The sequence below is a fragment of the Drosophila willistoni genome (genome assembly GCF_018902025.1).
Source record: "Drosophila willistoni isolate 14030-0811.24 chromosome 2R unlocalized genomic scaffold, UCI_dwil_1.1 Seg167, whole genome shotgun sequence".
Lineage (NCBI taxonomy): Eukaryota > Metazoa > Arthropoda > Insecta > Diptera > Drosophilidae > Drosophila > Drosophila willistoni.
This window is the reverse complement of record NW_025814050.1, coordinates 5,612,399-5,632,421: the sequence shown is the minus strand read 5'-3', so window position 1 is coordinate 5,632,421 and position 20,023 is coordinate 5,612,399. Positions and strand designations below refer to the sequence as shown.

At 35.9% G+C, this 20,023-nt stretch overlaps 2 protein-coding genes across 3 annotated transcripts in view; one reads left to right on the top strand and one right to left on the bottom strand.

Annotated features, from left to right (window-relative positions):
• Positions 1–416: 416 nt before the first annotated feature.
• The window catches only part of LOC6644046, a 45,249-nt gene continuing 25,642 nt past the window's right edge, over positions 417–20,023 (top strand). The window contains exons 1-2 of one of the 2 annotated variants that reach the window (XM_002066811.4): positions 417–490; positions 18,371–18,700. In XM_002066811.4, the coding sequence (XP_002066847.2) occupies positions 18,385–18,700 (316 nt within the window). In that variant the 5' untranslated portion in view covers positions 417–490; positions 18,371–18,384. Of the gene's footprint in view, positions 491–6,300; positions 6,594–18,370; positions 18,701–20,023 lie in introns of those variants that run through there. The other variant, XM_015178004.3, reaches the window with a different exon arrangement.
• Positions 13,006–14,010, bottom strand: LOC124460329 (nascent polypeptide-associated complex subunit alpha). The gene is made up of 2 exons (XM_047010885.1): positions 13,752–14,010; positions 13,006–13,692 (listed from the first exon to the last, which is right to left on the bottom strand). Exons 1-2 carry the CDS (start codon positions 13,867–13,869, stop codon positions 13,106–13,108), a joined length of 705 nt encoding a protein of 234 aa, XP_046866841.1. The 5' UTR covers positions 13,870–14,010; the 3' UTR covers positions 13,006–13,105.

The window sequence follows — 20,023 nt, the reverse complement described above, 5'->3', positions numbered from 1 at the left end:
ACGTCACATCGTGCGCCTGCGAACACCTGGAACACCCACACACCCACACATAAGTAACATTACCGGCGCTCTCATAAGCTCACACGCACACACACAAGCTCTCTCTCTCTCTCTCTCTCTGCCCGCCTCTTGTTTGCTCAGTTTGAGTTTTGGTCTCGGGTTTTTGGCTTCTTTTCTGCCTTTTGCTGTCGTCAGTTGCTGACGTTATTTGCCTCAAAAACAAGTTGTTGCCTCTTCACGCCTCTATACATATATAAATACACATACAATATATATAACAAAGAATATTCTTATGCAAATTTCAAGAAATTTGCCATCTAAATCAAATATATGTACATAATATAACATTGTTACAATATTTACATCTACATATATGTATGTGTGTTGTTCCAGTTACCAACAATTATTAAACAATTTGCATGTCTTCGTTCGCTTGTGCTGAAAATGATATAAAAAACTACATGAGCCACAATATAAATGTCAAACTGAGGTAAGTCAATACGTAATTTATATGTATGTGTATTCAATAAATTTTAGTTGAGCTTTAGTCTTTGTGAGTTTAAGCAATTTCTGTATATGATGACCTTTTTCGTTTCACTGGCAACAGGTGCCCCAAAAAGCAGGCTATGCATATTTTAAAAACTCAAACCTCAATTAAAGGCACGTGCAACTAGTTTAGTAAATTTGCCTTTCTTAGCATGTAAATGGAAGTAAATGAATGCAAACAGTACATTTTGATATACGTTAGAAATGTGTTAGGTTTATTGATTACGGAACAATCTTTTGAATACCTGATTCCTGTGTGTTTAAGTCGAAATGAATATGTTCTCTAAGCGTTCAAAGAAAGAAAGAAAGTTCTAGAAACAACACGAATTGTTTGTTTTTTAGCCTAGTGATAAAAACTCACGAATAACAATTGAAAGGTCTTTGAGATACCTTTTCGTATATATACATACGTCGCGAAATTGAGTTAAGTTCTTGGCAGAATGAACGACATCACCTTTACCTAAGTATGTACATACATATGTATTTACATGTGTATATATATATACATATCAAATATTTGATGGCGCAAAGTTAAAATGACTTTTTTTTAAACAGAGTTTAAATAGGCACGTACCCGGGACCATAGCCCCTAAACGAATTTCCATAAAATTTTGGTATTTTTTCTTTGCCACATCCCACACGAACGAAAGAAATTTAAGTATCATATTGTGTGACGTCTCCTTCCATGCCGGGCGCTCAAATTTTTTTTAGAGTTTTGGCTTTGGCTTTGCGGTTTGTTGTTTAAAAAGAAATCAAAGTACAAATTTTACATTAAAGAAAAAACATGCTTAGCATTTAATTATGCGAACGGGAAACAAAAAAATAGAAAACCTTTAATGATTACTTTTTCAATCAATAATTAAGTCCAAAGTTTGCTACACAAACATAAATATCTGTGAGTTTTATGGCTAGCTATTGTACATATATTGATCATATATCCTTATTAATACACATCCTTGTGGAAGCAAACAATTATTTCGGAAAAAGGTTAATTAATTGACTTGTCTGACTCGGTTTGCAGACTAATTACTAGGTTCGAAAAGGCACAAATTGTTCTATTCTTCTTTAAGAATAAATGAAAATGTATATTTATGTCTTTTCTAAGTTCTTTAACTAACTCATGATATTTCAAAGACTTCTTTCTTCTACGACAAAAGAAAGTTAAGTAAATTTTGATATCAAATGAACCTATGACTTTGACTTAAATTAAACAAAAAATTGTCAGCTAAATTTGTCTGCTGATAACAAAGAAATGAAATGGAAGTACGTCTTTAATTTAAAAGCATTCCTTAAAATTCACAGAGCGAAGAAATTGTTGTGGAATTTCTCATATACATACATATATGAAATGCCAAAGACTTTTGGCACAAAAATTTTCCAATGTCAAGACGACAATTTTCACGTTTTATATTAAGCTATAAAACTTGAAAGAGAAAAATGCTTAGTTAGAACCTGAAAAAAAAGAAAATGCTGTTTTATTCTCATGTATACAATTTAGAAGGGTATGCCAATTTCGATATAGTTCAGTCATCAGTCAATAAAAAAGAACACTGTCCACCCTGTATATACTCTGTATGGTAATTTTCATATTGTATACCTGAAATCCTTGTTCTTTACTTAGTATATCGTGACCCAAGATTGAAGCCACAGCAACCACAACGGGAACATAAAAACTTGCAAGTTGTTGCTTATTGTATATATATATTTTTTTATCCTTTGCAACTTCTATCTATATTTAATCTGGTCTTTCATAGGGTAAGCTTTTGCTACTTGCTTTCTTTGACCTTTTGCCATTTCACTAGGGTAGATTATACTCCGGGTATTGCAACGTGATGTGCCTGCCCTCAGGTGCTGAACATGTGACTTGATTATAATTGTTTCGTCCTGCGTTACAATATAAAATTCCATACTTCTCAATTCATCAATGTGAACGACATTCGCGATGACAATGACAATGACGACCCTATTGACTTCATTGCGTTTGATTGAATGCTGTTGACATTATTGTTTTTGTTGATGTTGTTGTTGTTATTGTTGTTGAAAGAGGATATGCGTCCGGTCCGGCCTACAAGTTGAGTTATATATAGACGGGTATATAAATGTCACACAAAAGCCCATTTGATTAAGACTTGCGTAAACAGCCGGAAGCCACATCTTGGCTGAGAGTTGCGGGCATTGAGTGAAGGAAAGGACGGAGTGAAAGATGGTGATGGCAGGAGCCAACACTAAAAATGAAACGCAAATATTTTTTGGCGTAAACATCAACAAATGGGCGTATAAAAAATGCATAAACATATTCCTTATGTAAAGGCCACAATGAACAGTCGGAGTAGTCGGAGTAGCCGACTATTAAAACCAAAACTTATGAGACATTTTACTTCAGCGCTGCGAAGATAAATAAACATTTCTTTCTTATGGCCTATATAAAGTCTAGAAGTTAATGTCAAAATATTGGTAGACACTGTGAAAAGCAAACAAATCCATTTTAATTTGGCTAATATCATTTATCTCTAAGCCAAGCCCTTTAAAAGCTTTTCTCGGACATTATAAAAATTTAAAGTGCTGCTTCTGGGTTTACTATGCACTTTGTTATAAATTTTTAACGGTTTTAAGAAACAGACACTGATAAATGTCTCAAAGCATTCAAAGATGTAGAGTATTTATGCTGAGACTGTTCTGAAAATGAGAAATTACTTCAACAAAACTCTCAATGTAATGTACTTCTAAAAGCCCAAAAACAAAAGTAATTTTTTAACATTTTTTCAAGGATCCATTTTCGATCTATCCTCATCATGAAATGGGGGTGAAAGGAGAATTGTTAAATATTGATAATTGGGGTTATGTATCGGTCAAATTTTCTTTTTATCTAGAAAGAAAAAGACTGTTTTAAAGAAATACACTCGACGTGGTGTCTACTGAAGTCTCCTCAAAAAAAAATGGGAATTGAAAGAAAAATAAAAAGATAATAAAACTAGAAGATTGATTCGAGATATGTATCAGTAAATCACTTATGCCCTAAACTAATTTAAGAAAAAAAGTTTTTAAGGAAAACGCATTTAAAGGTTCAAAAGTGGCTTATACAGACAAATACGTTGCCTTACAAATTCAGCTATAATTCGAACATATTTATGGGATTTGGTTTAAGTACATATACTTATGTATGTGTATCTATGAACGTAAATTGACGTAAATTGCCAATCTAGGAAAGTAAATTGAGGATAAAACAGAGAAAACATCTTTAGAACTATAGAACTTTAACTTGTCCATGTAATTAAAATATATTTCATAAGCCTCGCTTGCATGAGAAGACCGTTTTTATCGGCAGGATATTTCAAAAGAAATGTACTCAAAATGGAAATGATCAATTGCTTATTGCATAACAATTTTATCCATTATGGATCTTTGGCATAACCAGCAAAACCCTCTTATATGATCGGAATTGCAGAGTCTGCAGCTCTTCTGACTTCTAGACTTAGAACTATAACATATGTTTTATTTCTTTATCCTCATTAAATTTAGGAATATGATGCTTTGCATTAAAAACTAATTCAATACTTAATTTTATAAATGGACTTCAAGTCCTTCCCCAGTTTTCGTACACTTCTAAATGATGTCGGCGTTCTTTGTCTCACAATGCTTATGGATAGTTTTATACCAATAGGTCTTAGGTCAACTTTTCATACTGATTAAGAATAAATATGTAGGTATATATATGTATATACTTTTTGGGCTCGTCATGTCTGAGCAATATTTTTAATACCTTCTGCAGGGCTAAAATGGCCAACTTCCATATTGTTGAGTATTTTCCAATTGTTTTTTCTCTGCAATTTTTTTTTTAAATTTATATACATTTTTATTAATAATAACAATGTAGTTATAGTATCAATAGCTTTGTTCTAAAAGAAGTGTTCAGGTTTTAGTTTAACGGTTTATGAATATTGTAAACAATTTATAAGCTTAGATTTATCAAAACTTATAATGTCTTTTGTTTGTCAGAGGATTTCTACCGATTTTTCCAAGAAAGAAAATTTAAATGTTAATGTATAAAAAGCCTAAATTTCAATCAGATGGGATAAATATAACTTGTGAAATTGTCATAGCAAATCAGCAATGGCAAGACGAAGTTGTTGTTGATTCGATAAGATAGATAAACGCATGATATTGAGTTCAATGTGATTACAAAATGCTTTAAATACATTAAAATTCTGGGAAAACGTTAACACGCCGGGAAATGATTCATGTAACTTGTGTATTCATGGATAAGGACGAGGCAAAGGAAATGTTACCTAATGATAATATTTCGCAAATTTCTGAATAAATATGCAATATGTAACTCTCAGATTACTCGCTCTTAATTGGATTACCTGTCTTACATAATCGTTTACATTCCGTAAAACGAAAAATCTGCCTTCATCAATTAAGGACGCCATTATTAATGAGAATTTCGTAGGAATGGCTATGGCAATGGCAACGGCAACGGCAATGCAATTAATTTTAAAATGAGCCAATATTAATCATAATTCTGTAAGCTAGAGCACGTCTCCGACATATATATAGAGACACAAAGGCATAAACAGAGAATCGCGTACTCACACATACACTCATACAGAGACACACTCATCTACACATTGTGACATCATGAGGACCTTAGCCAATGATTCTCCTGCTGGATACAATGGCGTCATATGCGAAAATGTCTCTATCACGAAACCTCGACAACGACATCGTCGACGACAATCCATTTACTTAATGAGATTGCAGGCGTAGTGACATTGAAAAGACGCTTATTAGGGTTACCAAAAGGAACACCCACCAGCCGCAACCACCGCCTCCCCAGCCACCTTGCCCCACTCCTTAACAATTTAAGTGGGAGTGCAGCAGTCTCTCATATTCAACAAAAAATTCTAATGTACGTATGTGTGTGTGTGTGTTTGTGCCGAGTTCATTCACAAAAAGGAGCTGCGTCAGGCTGCGTTGCCGAATGAAGAGAATAAAAATCAATGGGGAGGCTACAACTTTGCCTCGGCGATTCGCTATAAATAGCTGGTTCTGGCAAGGTAGTGCCTACCAAGAGGTGCCAGGAAGAAGGAGATGGATGGATGGGGGAGGGGTGGGGTGGGGTCCTGCCGAAGTGAGAGTGAGAAAAATACTTAACAAACAAACAAGTCCGATTGCGGTGGGTCAGCTTAAAAACTCACTGCGAAAAGCATTTAAGTGAAACTTTAGTCAAAATACATTGTAAGGATATATGTATGGGCAAGGACACGGCCAAATGTGAATATTCGTGCTGCTGTTGCTATTTTTGGAACCGCAGGGCTGGGTCTTCTGTGGGGGAGAAGGAAGCTTCGCGAAGTCTGCCCACCCAAAGAACCTCCTCAGCTAGGCACTCACACACACACACACACACACACACACGCTGAGTGTGCGTGGGTGTCGCACAAAAAGGAAGGCTCTGGGCGATAAAAGCTTGGCAGAGTGTCAAAACCAAAAGCTTTCGGTGTGTGTGGGCGTCTCTCTGTCGACGCAACAGGAGAAGTGAAGCAACAGCAGAATGTGAAAGCTTTTGTCAAAGCTCGCTTTCCCTTCAACATTTCCCCAGGCCAAGAAATGGCATTGGAAATCTATTGGAAAGCGGTTCGGCTTGAGCTTCGTTTCCTAATAGACGATTCGTTTCGCTTTCGTTTCGTATCGTTTTATTTGGGGGCTACCTGATGCTCTCGACGGCTCCGGCAGTGAGTTCAGTTCAACCTGGTGAGCGCAGCGGAGTGAACGCTGCTTGGCCCACTGAGGAGTGTTGAGCGGTTAAATAAGAAAAGTGCCAAGTACCTACCAACAACAGCCAGAGTAGGGAACAAAATTCCCTTTTAGTGTTCTGCGCCAGCTACTTCATCGAAGCCATCGGACCAGAGTGCTGCTCCAACGACTTGCCGTCCTGTTTCCCCTGCGTGTGATTGTGTGTGCGGAGGCCCTCTGTGTGCGACTGTTTTGGCTGATAAGCGAAAGACTAAGTCTAACATATGGCAAACATTTTTGGATGCCAACATGCGGTAAGTGGCCATCAAATAAAAGAAAGAAAGAACTACCTCTCCAACCTTTGGCTCAATGCTCGTAAAATGAAACTATTGCAATTACTTTTCCAATTACACAAAACACACGAAGTAAAAGAAGAAAATGAACAAAAAAACAGGATCAGCCAGCCAGAAAGTAGGCAATGCAAATTTTGGAATTTGCATAAAAATTCAATCAAAATGCAAATTGAATTCCATTTATACATTTTATTCGTACAATCTGCCAATTAATTTCAATTTTCATCAGTATTGACACAAATTGTGAAATAAAATTTGCATGTGAGTCAATAATTTAAATCAAATTATTTTTATCACAATCATAATAATGATGAAAAACCCATTAGTAGAACATTAATCAGAGAAGGTTGAAAATATTATCACCGACAAAAATAAAAGGTATATAGTTACATTATGTATCAATTTCCTGTCACCTAGATAAACAGAGCAGATAAAAAATGTATATATAAGAAGCAAAATTTCATCATATTGAAATTGTTGGCTGCGCAATTTGTTTTGCTCGGAAAAAACAATTTCCAACTGATATGCATTTCTCTCTCTCTCCGCCCTACGCCCAGTACATACTGTCAACGAGCCAATTAACAGTATTATCAGAGCGAGAAAGTAATTGAGCCTTGGTCCTTTGACTTGCATATGTACATATATATACAATTTAAATATACATTGTATCCTACGTGCATGCATAAAGTATGGATTGAGAACGAATGAAAGAATATACGGAAAAAGCGGATTGCCGTATATAAAAATTCGTTTATATGTTGCAAAAGTAATACCTTTTGCCCGTTGCATGCACCTTTTTGGCAACATCAGCAGCAAAATATAAGCTGCTTTTTTTGCCCCCATCCCCCCTTTTATAATGCGGTGCACAATTTCCATGCAGTTTGCGCTTTTGTGAATTTCCTAAAAAAAAAAGAAGGAAAGTGAAAAAAAGACATAGAGCCCTTCGCAAGCTGGCTTATAGTATAATTGGTAGACGAAAGCAGAGCCAACAGTACAATCTGTAAACCTGCCAAAGTGTTGGAGAACATGTAAGCGGGTTTTCATGCAGTTTGTTTAGCTTTTCTCTTTTCTATTCTTTTTTGGGGGCGCTTGATGAAAATTTGCTTGGCTTAAATGAAAAGCAATTTGTGGACACAGGCTAAGCCTTAAAGTAGCTAAAGGATTTTCAAAATATTTTAATCCAAAGCTGTGGCCTAAAGTGAAGTTAAAAATTCTAACAAACTAAACCATAAACTATTCTGACTACTATAAATATGTTTTACATCCATCAGTTTTCAAGAAGTTTTTTTTTTAAATTTGAAAATAGTTAAAATCAATCGTTTAAACTTTAAAGTGAGCTTGAGTTAAATAATAATATTAATTCTTATTTAAAAGCTTTGAGAAGTTATTTTGCATTGTGTTTCAGTAATTGTTCAATTTTTGATATTAAAAATTTAGACGTTTCTAAACAAATTGTTAAATTTTAAAAAAATCCCTATTGCATCACATACAAATAAAAGATCTTTTATCAAATTAACTCTTAGTAAATTTTTTAGCTTTAGTAGGAATCAGTCTAGCCCTCAATATGGTAAATTTTTTTTTGAAAATAGTTCAGACTTAAATGAAAAAATCTTTAGACATATTCCCAACATTTTTTTGTAAAAACAAGAATTAGGTAAGTTGTTTTCTATATTAATAGTGTCAAAGTTAAACAATTTTATAATGTATCATTTTAATATATAATATCATTCTCGGGAGGGTCTTTTAATTTATTTAGTGGATACAGTTTTCTTGTTGGTTATTATAATAGATTTCAAAGTAATTATTTAAATAATATTACATAAATTTTGCAAAGAAAAGAGTGAATAAAACGTATTTTGCTAACATAAAAAGTGAAAATTTATTTTTTTCCGAGCAAATATTGCAAAATATGATTAACTTTTATAAACATCTAAAAAGCGACTTTTAGTATCAACTTTGATAACATTCTTTGAATTTAAGAAATAAACTTTTTAAACTTCTATTCGCTGTTTTTTAGTACTGACCTGAACTTACTTTTTTATCGCATAAGATTTAAGTAGTTCTTTCATATAAATTAGTGTTGTAAATTCGCAACGAAAAATTTCAGCCCTGACCTTCTAACCTCTCCACCTCTTCGCCGTGAAAACGAAAATTACTTTGATCACCAAGGTACAGTACCTGTATCTGTCTCGTCTATAAAAAATTTTAGGCTACATTCAAAATTCAATAGATAAAGTTAATATAACAAAGCAAATGGCCAATTTTGATGTCCTTTGCTTAGAGGGTGTGAGCAGATATTGGCATTTAAGTCAACCACAACTACAAATAATAGTTAACAGTTCGATTTTTAACATTTAGTTAAAATATTGTAAAAGCAGTTTTATGCAATCTTTGGTTATTATTGTTATCAAGAGATTTATCTATTCTAGTTGACTTTTTTGGAGACACAGAATATTTAAATAGAAATATATATATCAGCTTATCTGACTGTTTTCAGTTTAAGGACAATATATTTGATCTAGGATGTCAGTGAACAACCTGAATTTTCAAATTCAGACTTTGGGACACAGTCTTTTAAACTAAATCGTAAATCGGAGAAATTTTTACAGTTTCTCTTTATTATGGATCATGAAGTTGTATCATGCTATAAATGACCCACTTTGATTTTGTTTTATTGAGAATTTTTCAATTTTTAGAGAAATCCCTAAATTTTGTAATAGACTTGATTGAAATGTAAGCCTAATAAGTGGTAAAAGTTACAAAATATTCGACTCACTATCTCCTAAAAATAACAATACTTAAAAATCACCAATATTTTTATTGTTTACACCGGGAAAGTTTCTTAATTGCATTTTTAGATGCCTATATATTTTTAAAGAATGAGCTTGTTCACCTTGTTATGGTTATCGTCGGATTTCCAATATATTATTATGTAAATACGTAATATATTTGATCTTTTAGAATTTCCCTTATTTTTGGTACTCCGAAACTGACAGTGCTTTATATAGGATCCTACGATAAATATTTTCACTATGTTTTCTTGACTTTCATACTATGAATTTCATTTTCATATACAATATTTACACAAATATTGTTCTTGGCCTTTTGCTCTTGTGAAAAGGTTTAAAAAGTTTGTTTAAAGTAAAAATGACACAAAACAAAAATTGTAATCTTATGCTGACCAATTGATAAACAGCTGGAAGCTCACCCATCCGTTTTGCTTTCCGCCATTGTTCAGACATTTTCCACTTTCATTTTCAATTGCCGCATCTCCAGCTGCTGGCATGCTTATCTAATTGCTTTTCATTTTGTGAACGGAAATCCTTTTTCATGCTGAGCTGAGTACGACAAAAATAAAAGAAGAAAATCAACAACAAAATCAAAAAAAAAAAAAAGAAAGCCAGAAATAGAAAAAGAATTATGAATTATATGGTGAAACGAGAAAAGGAGAGAGAGAGAGAGAGAGAGAGAGAGAGAGAGAGAGAAAGGAACAGAGAGCAAAAGCAAGATAAAAGCAATTTGTTAGCCTTTAACCAAACCTTGGCTAAGAATACCCATGTTGTGCATCAATTACACAAAGGCAACCAGGAAATTTGAGCCTGCCGAGACCTTAAATCACCTGACAAAAACCCATCCAAAACGAAATCCATTTCCATTCTGCCACTCAACGCCCGTTTAGGCATTTCTTACTGGCTCAGTCTATCTGCTTGTGTGTCTGTTGGACTGTCGTTCTGTCAGTCTGTCGATATTCACAATAATAGAACCCTGAAGAGCTCTAAAGTGCAAGCCAACACCTGCCAATGGGGGCAAACAAAAACTGACGACCGCCGACGAAGCTTCTTCTTTTCACACACACACACACACACAAAGCAAGAGGCATCAAATCAAATGGCGAAAAGCTTGCCAACACTTCAGACCACATCCAAGTGGCATCTTTTCCGACCTTTCAAATTGGTCCAAACGCGAGTTTTGTCCCCTTCTCCCATCAGTTGGATCTGGCACATCATCATTGGCGTCATGATTAGCTCAGGACTCCATATATCCCCATGTATGCACATATGTGCGTATATCCTGGGCGATTTAATGTGATGAACTGACTGAACTGAATTCCACTGAACCAAAAGAAACTCCCCAGATCCTATTCCCTTTCTACATTTTGAGGGATTCATTTCTGAGGTTAAGCCGAATCGCACAGGTTTTATGCTTAAGCGCACACAGACAGACAGTGGCAAACAGGCAAAAGGACAGCAGCATCTGAAATGGAAAATCTTGAAAGATTTTGGTCAAGAAAAATGCACAACAACAAGAACAAAAATAAAAAAATAAGACAAAAATACGAAAAATAAAAAGTAAAACCCAAAAATCAACTTGAAAGCAACAGCAGGGTAGACCACCCACGGAGTCATGCATAAAAACCGCTAACCCAAGCCCAGAACTCAGCACCAAACTCAGCCCCAAAACGCAACCCCAAATGAAAAACTCAAACCCAAAAAACTCACTCTCTCTTTCTCTCTATCTTGTAAGTAGTAGGCCAAACATTTGCACAGCAAAGGAAAAAAAAAAGGAAAAGCACCAAAGAATGAAAACTTTATAAACCTTGAGGTTAAGACCAAAGAAAATGTGCAAAGTGAAACTATGCGATGAAAGGCCAAAAATGGTAATACCCTAAGCCTTTTCAACAAAACCAAAACAGAAAAAGAAGAAGAGATTATAATTTCACTTGATATGAACAACTCTAAAATTAAGTACAAAACTAAGTGGAAAAATTACTCAAGTCCTTTTAAAAGTTACTCGAAATAACAGCTTAACTCTTATTTCATCTCTTATCCTTTAATAATAAACGACAAAAAAGGATGTGGCTTAAATGTTTTTAACTAAAACTATGACTAATTTCGGGTTAATCCAAATTATTACAACATAATCTATTTCTTAATCGTCGAGAAAGACTCATTTTGATAGTCTATTTCAAACAGATCTTTACAATCTAACAAACTAGATACTCTAAAGCTATATCTAGAAATGTGAATTGAAGTAAATTTGACCACCTAAAGTATGCAATAGGCGGTAAAAGATGTTAATCAACGGTTAGAGAGAGACCTTAAATGTCATATTGTCCATAAAAGTTTTCAATGAGGACCATGTTTTAGCCACATATGATACAAGTTTCTTAAAGCTTATAAAACTAAACATACGTTAAGGGGTAAATTTTCCCCTTGAGGTTTTTAGATGGTCTAGAGAATATGACCCACTGATCTATGCTAAATTTACAAAGTTTATACTAACAGTTGCTATACAGTTTATAGTTGAAGCTAATCTGAGAATAATTTCTGCTTGAAAGGCATTTAAGTAATCTCACAAATGCCAGGACTTAGCTAAAACTTTAAACTAATTTGGAAAGGGTACACCTTGCGCATAAAAAGGAATGCGGAAAAAAACTTCAAATTTTGTTGCTGTGCTCTGGAGAGTATCTTGTTGGCTTTGAAAATTACAACAGTTTTTTGGCCACTGGGCCAACTGGCAGCTCGTTAGTTAGTTGGTTGAAGCACCAAGGACTTTGCTTCTTGGTCCTTGGTGTTGAGGAGCTGGAAGTGAAGGTGATGGAGCTTAACCGTTCCAAATCATTTGAGATAAATATGCTTGCCAGATGCTGTTTACCTGTCTGTCAACTGATTTGTATTTCAAAACCGTTTCCTAACGTATCTCATTGACTTTGGCTTAAAACAGCTGTGTGTAAGTGTGTGTGTGTGTTTGGCCAAGTTAATCAATTTCCGGCTAAAGTTCTGTTGCTCTGATGCTTCCTCTGGCTGTAAAAGTTTTTTTTTCCTTCTGACACGAGCGAATTTTCCAGGCAAAAATGGAATATAAAGTTTTCACTTTTCGGTTTAATTTTCTTCTACATTTCTTTTTATAAAGGGGGTTTCGTTATATTTTTTTCCCTCCTGTTCTGTTCTTTAGTTTAGCACGTGCCCAGCCATTGCGAAAGATGCTAAAATAAAGCCTTTTTTTATGGCTGCTGACGACAGCAGAAAATTAAATAAAATTATGCTGAAAGCTAGAGCCAAGCCATTTATTAAGTGGCTTAACTTTTTCTCTGTCTCAAAAATCTTGGCTAAGACCTCCAGCGTCATCATCATCATCATCCGCATCAGCATCGCTACCTAGACAGGATGTCAAAAGAGATCTTTTCACAAAAGCCATTTTAATTGAATGAATGCTTTCCACTAGAAGTAAAAACTAGAGCACCATTTCAGGGAAATATAAACAAAAAAAAAGTGCAGCAAAAAGTTTCGCACAATGGAAAATCTGAGATAAAGCGACTGTGTGTGAAACTGTAACCACAAAAGCACTTAAGAGAAAATAGAAACAAAATGCATTTACCTCGAATCGAAACTTAATTGAATTCATTTATTGACTGATGCGAAGTTCTCTTTGTGCGTGTGTGTGTGTGTGTGCGTGAGTGTCTCCTGCCGCTTTTAACCAACAGTCAGGGCCATTATGGCATTGACAACATCATTGTTGTTCTTTGCCAGTGCTTTGATGGCCTTCTGGCGCGAACAGGCTGACTGCATTTGGACCAACTCAATGTCCTTCTCATCGATCCCTGTGGCATCGGCATCGTCATCGTCATCGTCCTCATCGTCATCGACTGGTTGCACATTTCCGAATGGATCACTTAGATTGATATCCTGCAATAGTTTTGGATCTATACGAGCGAGCTGATCGGTTGCCTGGGCAGCTGCTGAATTTGAGATTTCCTCGATACGGATTTCGCCAAAACATATCACAGTGTCCGTGTGAGCACACTTGTACACTTCCGGACGGTCCATGCTCAGCAAAATGTTCTTGCTCTTGAGCATAGTGACACGTGCCACATCCTCTATCGGCTTCAGATCCAGTTTCATCAGGAGGCGGCGTGCCTTCTTCTCCCCACGGGATTGCCTGGCACCAAGGCTAGCCAGCTGCTCGCTGATTGGAATCGACGGTTCGTCATTGTTCTGCTCCGACACATCGTCCAGTTCAGGCATGTCCTCAGTGTCCGACGAGTGGTTAATGCTGGAACCTGAATAAGTGCAGAATTTTTAGTTATCTCTATCGATTGCTGGCTGAAAATTTTCACACTTTGTGTAAAACCTGGGGGGGCTTTTGACTGGATTTTGTTATCCTTTTTGATATCACCACCTGCTCCTGACTGCTTCGATGGTTCCGTGGCTTTCTTCTGTTTTTGCTTCTTGCCCATTTTAATTATTCCAATTTGTAGAAAATTTTATAAACTACTGAAAAGTTGGCAATTCTTTGACGAAAATTATCAGAAATGTGCTTCCTGTCACATGAAATGGAAAAAACCTGTTCAGTGTTGGTAAGTGTTTTCGTTAATGCAAGTTTCTTGTTACAGTGCTGAAAAGTTGTTACATGTGGCTCTACAGTTAAGTGTGACCATATTTCGTACTCTGATGCAGATGGTGACACTGTTTTGTGATTGCGACATTTCAATTTTTGTGAGATCATAAATAACGGTTAAATAATTTTCGTCTTGTGTATAACTTAAATATTTATGTTGTTAAGGTTTTTCATTCTGCAAGGAAAAATTATTAGTTGTTAAAGGTTTAAAAGGAAGTTTCATGCTAAAAAAGTTTTCATCTCCCCTTTTCTTAATTCAACAAACTAACAATTTAAAGAAATGCCTTTAAAACTGCACCGATTTTGTTTGGAATCTCATTTACTTAATGAATAAATTTAATATTCATTATATTAAAATCAAATTAATTATAGAAATAACTATAAAAATAACTTTTTCGGTCAATGGTTGAATTTCTAAAATTTCTAAGCCTAAATGTTTCATCCAGTACTTATTTTCCAATCCGATAAGTGACTGGCTACATTTCCCTAGTAAAAGTAATTACATACTTGTCTAACAGTACTTACATACTTACATATAAGTAATTCTTTAACCTTATATGTAGTTACGCTTGTAGATTTCATTTCTGGCTTTAAATATTCCTAACTTTTCTTAGCAATGATCGATTCATTTCAAAAATTTACGCAAGTTAGCTGTAACACTTTTCGCATTGCATGCTAATTTATATGCAAAAGTTAGAATCCGCATAAGAAAAGAATCGAAGAAATGGAATGGAGTGAAATAAGTTTTTTGCCGCAGTTCTAATTGAATTTAAACTTGCCACCGACAATTGCAGAAAGGCTATGGAAATTTTCGCGTAATGCACGATGTAAGTTATGCAGGACGAATTCGATGGAAATTGATGGAATTGAGAAGGAGAAGCCATGGACAAAGCGTGATGAATTGTTGGCGCTGCATTTTTGGCAAGTGCAGATGGAAAATGAAAATCCAAGCATAGAATGGATGACAAACAAATTGGTGGCCAAGGAGTCAAAGACTGTTCGTGGTGGGGTTTGTGGTGAATAGTTAGCAGGAATAGCAACAAATGTATTTTTGGGAAAATAATTTCCTTGAATTTTAATTGCAGCAATGAAACCGAGGGGTGAGGTGACTGTGGGAGGGGTGTTGGGGGCGGCTTATAACCGAGAATGCCGCACAAACAAACGAGCAACGGCGCAAAGGCGGTTACTGCGGTTGTGGTGGTGCTGTCGGCGGTGGCGGTGCTGGTGGCGGTGGTGATGACGATGATGGCATTGGCACTGCCATTGGCTGTGGTTTCCCATTGCAGATTGCTTGCGACAAGTGCACTTTGCGGTCTGAGCATACATATGTATGTACATACATATAGCTTTATGAGAATGGGTGATGTGTCCTATGTAGACGTCTGGTTAAAAGCCTTCCAGTTAACTTAATTACAAATTTTCCGCGACCTAATTGCTGAACAGATATAATTGTTCAACTTGTTGACCGAGAAAGTCTCCAGAAGCAAGCGACAATCATTTGCGAATTGCAATTTATAAATAATCCCTAGTCTCTGATGTCCTTTCTAATTGCTGCTATCCTTTCTCTTAGTCTAAATTAACTTGCATCAATTATTCGTTCTCTTTCTTCATGTCTCTTGACTTTTGCGGTCTAGTCATAACATTTTAATTGAATTCTAGTGGCCATTTAATCAAATATTCCCTTTTACAAGCAATAAATTTCTGTAGGTATGTACATATTAGTTGTGTCAGCATTTTGCTCTAATATTATAAAGAGCTCAAGAGGTTAGAACTTTCACTTTGGCTTTGCTCCTTTGGTTTTCTGGGCCATGCACGTTCCTTTTGCCTATGATTAATTATACCGACCCCATATGGCTGCGATGTCATCCGCTTTGGCTGAAGGCCAGACCAAGTCGAGGCGGGAGCAAAGTTTTATTGAAGCTTAGTTTAGTTTTGTAGCTAGTTTTTGCTCTCCTCCTCTTCTTCTTGGGCCGTATGAAAAATGAATTGAGTAGAAAGCCCAAGGAGACATCAAGGCGGCAGGCTGGGACCAATCGGCAATGTCAGGCCAATAATAAAGTCCATGGGAAAACAGAACAGACGTAGATGGAGATGGAGATGGAGATGATGGGGATGACTATGGAGAATCTGTTACACATTAATCATGCAACTTATGCCAAATGATTGAATTCATATTTTGTGATGGAACGGAAAGTTGAGAAAGTCGAACAAGGAATAACGCAATGAATAGACGATTTAAGTACGTGGCTAACCGAATACCAAACCTAAATAAAGTATATAAGTTAAAGTAAAGGGCATTATAGATGAGATAAGCAAAGCTAGAATTCTAAGGCGGATTAGTTGGTAAAAGAAAATGTTTGGTGCTAATTCTATAGTCAAAGCTTAACAAGCTAATGATTCCTTAGGCCCGATTCCCACTCGCGTCATCTCTGGGTAATGCTTGGTGCTTTGGATGGTAAAACGGATGGTAAAATTTCGGCACCTTATGCACCATCCCCCAAAGAGATGAAGGTTGATGGTAGCCAGTGGCAATCGGGCTTTATCAGCAGCTTATTAATGTTCTAAGTATCGCTTTACAACACTGAACATAAATGCAGTTCATGCTCTATATTCCAAAAGCCAAGTATATAAATTATATAAAACGGAATTATAAATGAGATATTCGTAAAATGTTAACTAAAATTTTGGTAAATATTTACTTAAGCTACTCGAGATTTCAGTGTTGAAAAGTGAAAAAGTCGGCTAAAGCTAGATTTCAGTTTTGGCAAATGCTATTTTTTATTTGGCGCGTTGTTTGACCGCTCTGGCAGCTAAATATTTTACTCTAAATTATAAAATTAAGGAATATTCCGCTGCTCTGGTAGCCGAATATTGTATTCTGAACTATATTTGTTCTCTAAAATCAAGAAATAATGTAAACTCAACAATATTTTCGATTGTTGAGTATAGTGCGAACAAAAGTTTCAAAAAGCGCGCGTATTCGAGTATCCGACATTTGGCATCTGGCAACACTATCTCAAAATTTGACAGCTTCTTTTAGCCGGAAAAAGCAACTTTTAGCAATAATCCCGCTAAAAACATGATTTTTTTTTTGTTAATTGCACAAAAACTACATAATAAATCGCCAAGGCGCACCTGAGGTCGTGCTCGTGGAATTTTTCTCTTTCGTTTGATACCGAATTTATGTAGTTTAAGCGCGTTTTGGGCCCGAGTAGCTATAGTAAATATTTACCAAAATTTTTGTTCATTCTTCTCCCATAGAGACTTCGTGTATAATAGACTTGACTAACTGTCTTTCGATTCATTCTTTTATCATCGACTTACAACACTGAACAAAAGTGCAGCCCATCAACTAACTTTATGGGTGGCACTATTGGTTGAGCGCAATTTCCGAATATCCTTTAAGAAATTTAAACATATTTGTTTTTTTAATATTATTATTTTTCAAGCGAAATTGAGAAATTCCATTTACTCTTTGGTTTAGTTTTGTTATTTATTTGACATTTTGTTTTGTTCTACTAAAAGTTAATCTAAGTTATTTTTGTGAAGGCTTCTCCGCCTACTCGCTGTGTGTGTGAGTGTACATAAATCAGCCTTGACACACCCAAAGAAAGAATGGATAAAAAACATGTCAAGTTTAATACGCTTATCGGGAAACGATCCAGACAAACTCCATTGCCTGTTCCCTTGGCTCTGACAATGTCTGATACATACCTGCAGCCAAGAGTCACAGCCGTTCAAGCGTCAAAGAAAATCAATTTCCTTTGCACATTTCTTTTCGGGGGCGGCTTGGCAAAATGGAGCTTGACATTTATTACCATATATACCAGTACCCGACATTTATATACATAAATACATATACATACATATACACAAGAAAGAGAGGAATATCCTTCAAGTAGGTGAGGGGGAAAAGTGCGAATAGGCGGCAAACAATAGCTGAACAGCAAAAAACAGAAACAGGAAGCTGCGAACTGCAGCGCGACAAATGCGCATAAACAAAGGTTCTGGGTCCTGCGTCCTGCATCCTGAGCCCCACCCTGATACCACGTTTCGCCTCTTTTGTGGTGAAAATATTTGAAATATGGAAAATGCCGGAAAAGCGCAAAGTTGCTGCTGTTGTTGTCAGACACAATAAAATGCAATTTCCCAGCCCTTAAAAATGGGAATTGGGGCGTGGCAAGCTCTGGTGCTTACATTGCTAATTTCCGCTAACAACAATGGAAACTTAACAAATGGCTCCACCTTCTCCGTATCCCCCCACCCCCTACTCTATTTCTTGAGTCGAATTTGTAATTTGTAAATCAATTTTCAATTTTCTTTCATCTTCTATCTTCCAGGTGGGCCGGTTATCATGGCAAGCAATGTGCATCAACAACAATCACAACAGGTACAACATCCATACGCAATAAGTGAAGATCGGCAACTGCATCGTCGACGAGCTACGAAACAGTCCTCAGAATCAAAGCACCCAAAGCAGTGCCAAATTTGGCCTGATCAGTCATCAAAGCGACCACGCATAAGAATTGGAACTGCTTCTGGATCTTTTCTGCTATGTCCAGCTCTGAATGTCCTAAAAGAACCATCCAAATTTCTTCCAATTGGTTTCCTTCTGCTAGTTATCTTTCTGTCCACTCATGGAGATTTTGCTGAAGCGGAGGGCAATGTTGGTAAGTGCTTTAACTTAAAGTGGGTCTCTGGGTAAATCGGGAGTTCTTCCATGACGATGGCGGGGATTAATTCCCTTAACTTTTTGCATGTTTTTCTCATTTTCTCACAGTTGTTCTGTTGTGTTCTGTGTTGCGGTTCTTTATAGGGCGGAGGGGGGAAAACATTTAGAAGTTTAATTAAAACTTTGACACGCACCAGCAACACATGTTGCAGCAAAGTCAGCCGCAATTCCCTCATGAGTTGCATATGTATATACTCTTTCTCTTTCTCTCTCTCTGTACCAACCTTTCTCCCTCATCCTCATCCTCTTTGGCTATGACTTTCACTCTGTGGACAACGAGATGCAAATATGTTTTAAACTAGTTTACCCACGTAATTGGCCAACATGGACTTTGTATACATGTGCGTTACCTGTGACCTCTGTGCAGTAGCCAATTTTTGGCCGGAAACTGACCCAAACATCGCCGTAAATGAGTTACAGTTGTTAAAATCAAATTATCATGGGCAAACGTAAGTGTGCAACAGGCAAAAGGGCCAAATCAATTGCCAAACTGTTAATTGCCATGTCTATCTCCCACAAGAGAGAATAATCATCCAATTGATGAATTTTCAAATAGGGAAGAAAACCAAATACATGTACCAAACATTTTGTAATGTATAGCTGTAAAGTTAAGTTTTCAAAATGAACAATACTAAATCACTTGCACATACATATATAAAAAACCGAAGACTATTCAGTGATTTCCAAGCACAAGCCATTGACTCAAAACTCACAAATTCAAGTCGCATTTCTTTTCATTTTCGAATCTCAAATACTTTGTTCTTGAACTGTTATGTATTCGTTTTTGAATTTCAAACATTTTGTTCTATAAACTCGTTCAAATGAGTAAAGTGAGTTGTCCGACCTATCAATAACCCAATGACTCGTTTGGGCTTTTGAATGTATTCGCGTTCAAAGTTAGAACAAAGAGAATGATATCAAAGGCCGACTTTTTTCAGGTCATAAAAAAGGTTTTTAAGTTCAATAGGTATTAATAGTAATAGTCTTATATTAAATTGAGGAGTGCTGATAACGGCCCGGTACTTTTTTTTGTCCATCAGGTCAGGATTTCGACAAAAAAGCGTTGGAATTAATCAAAATTATCCCATTTGCAATATTTTATAGTATAAAATAAACAAATTGTTATACTAAAACCATTATTATTTTAACCTATTAGTATATTAGGTATGATTTAAAAGCAATTTACAAATTATCAATTAGGCGTTTCTTTGTTATAACACATAACACACTTTGAATATGTTTCCAAAATGAGTAAAATTTG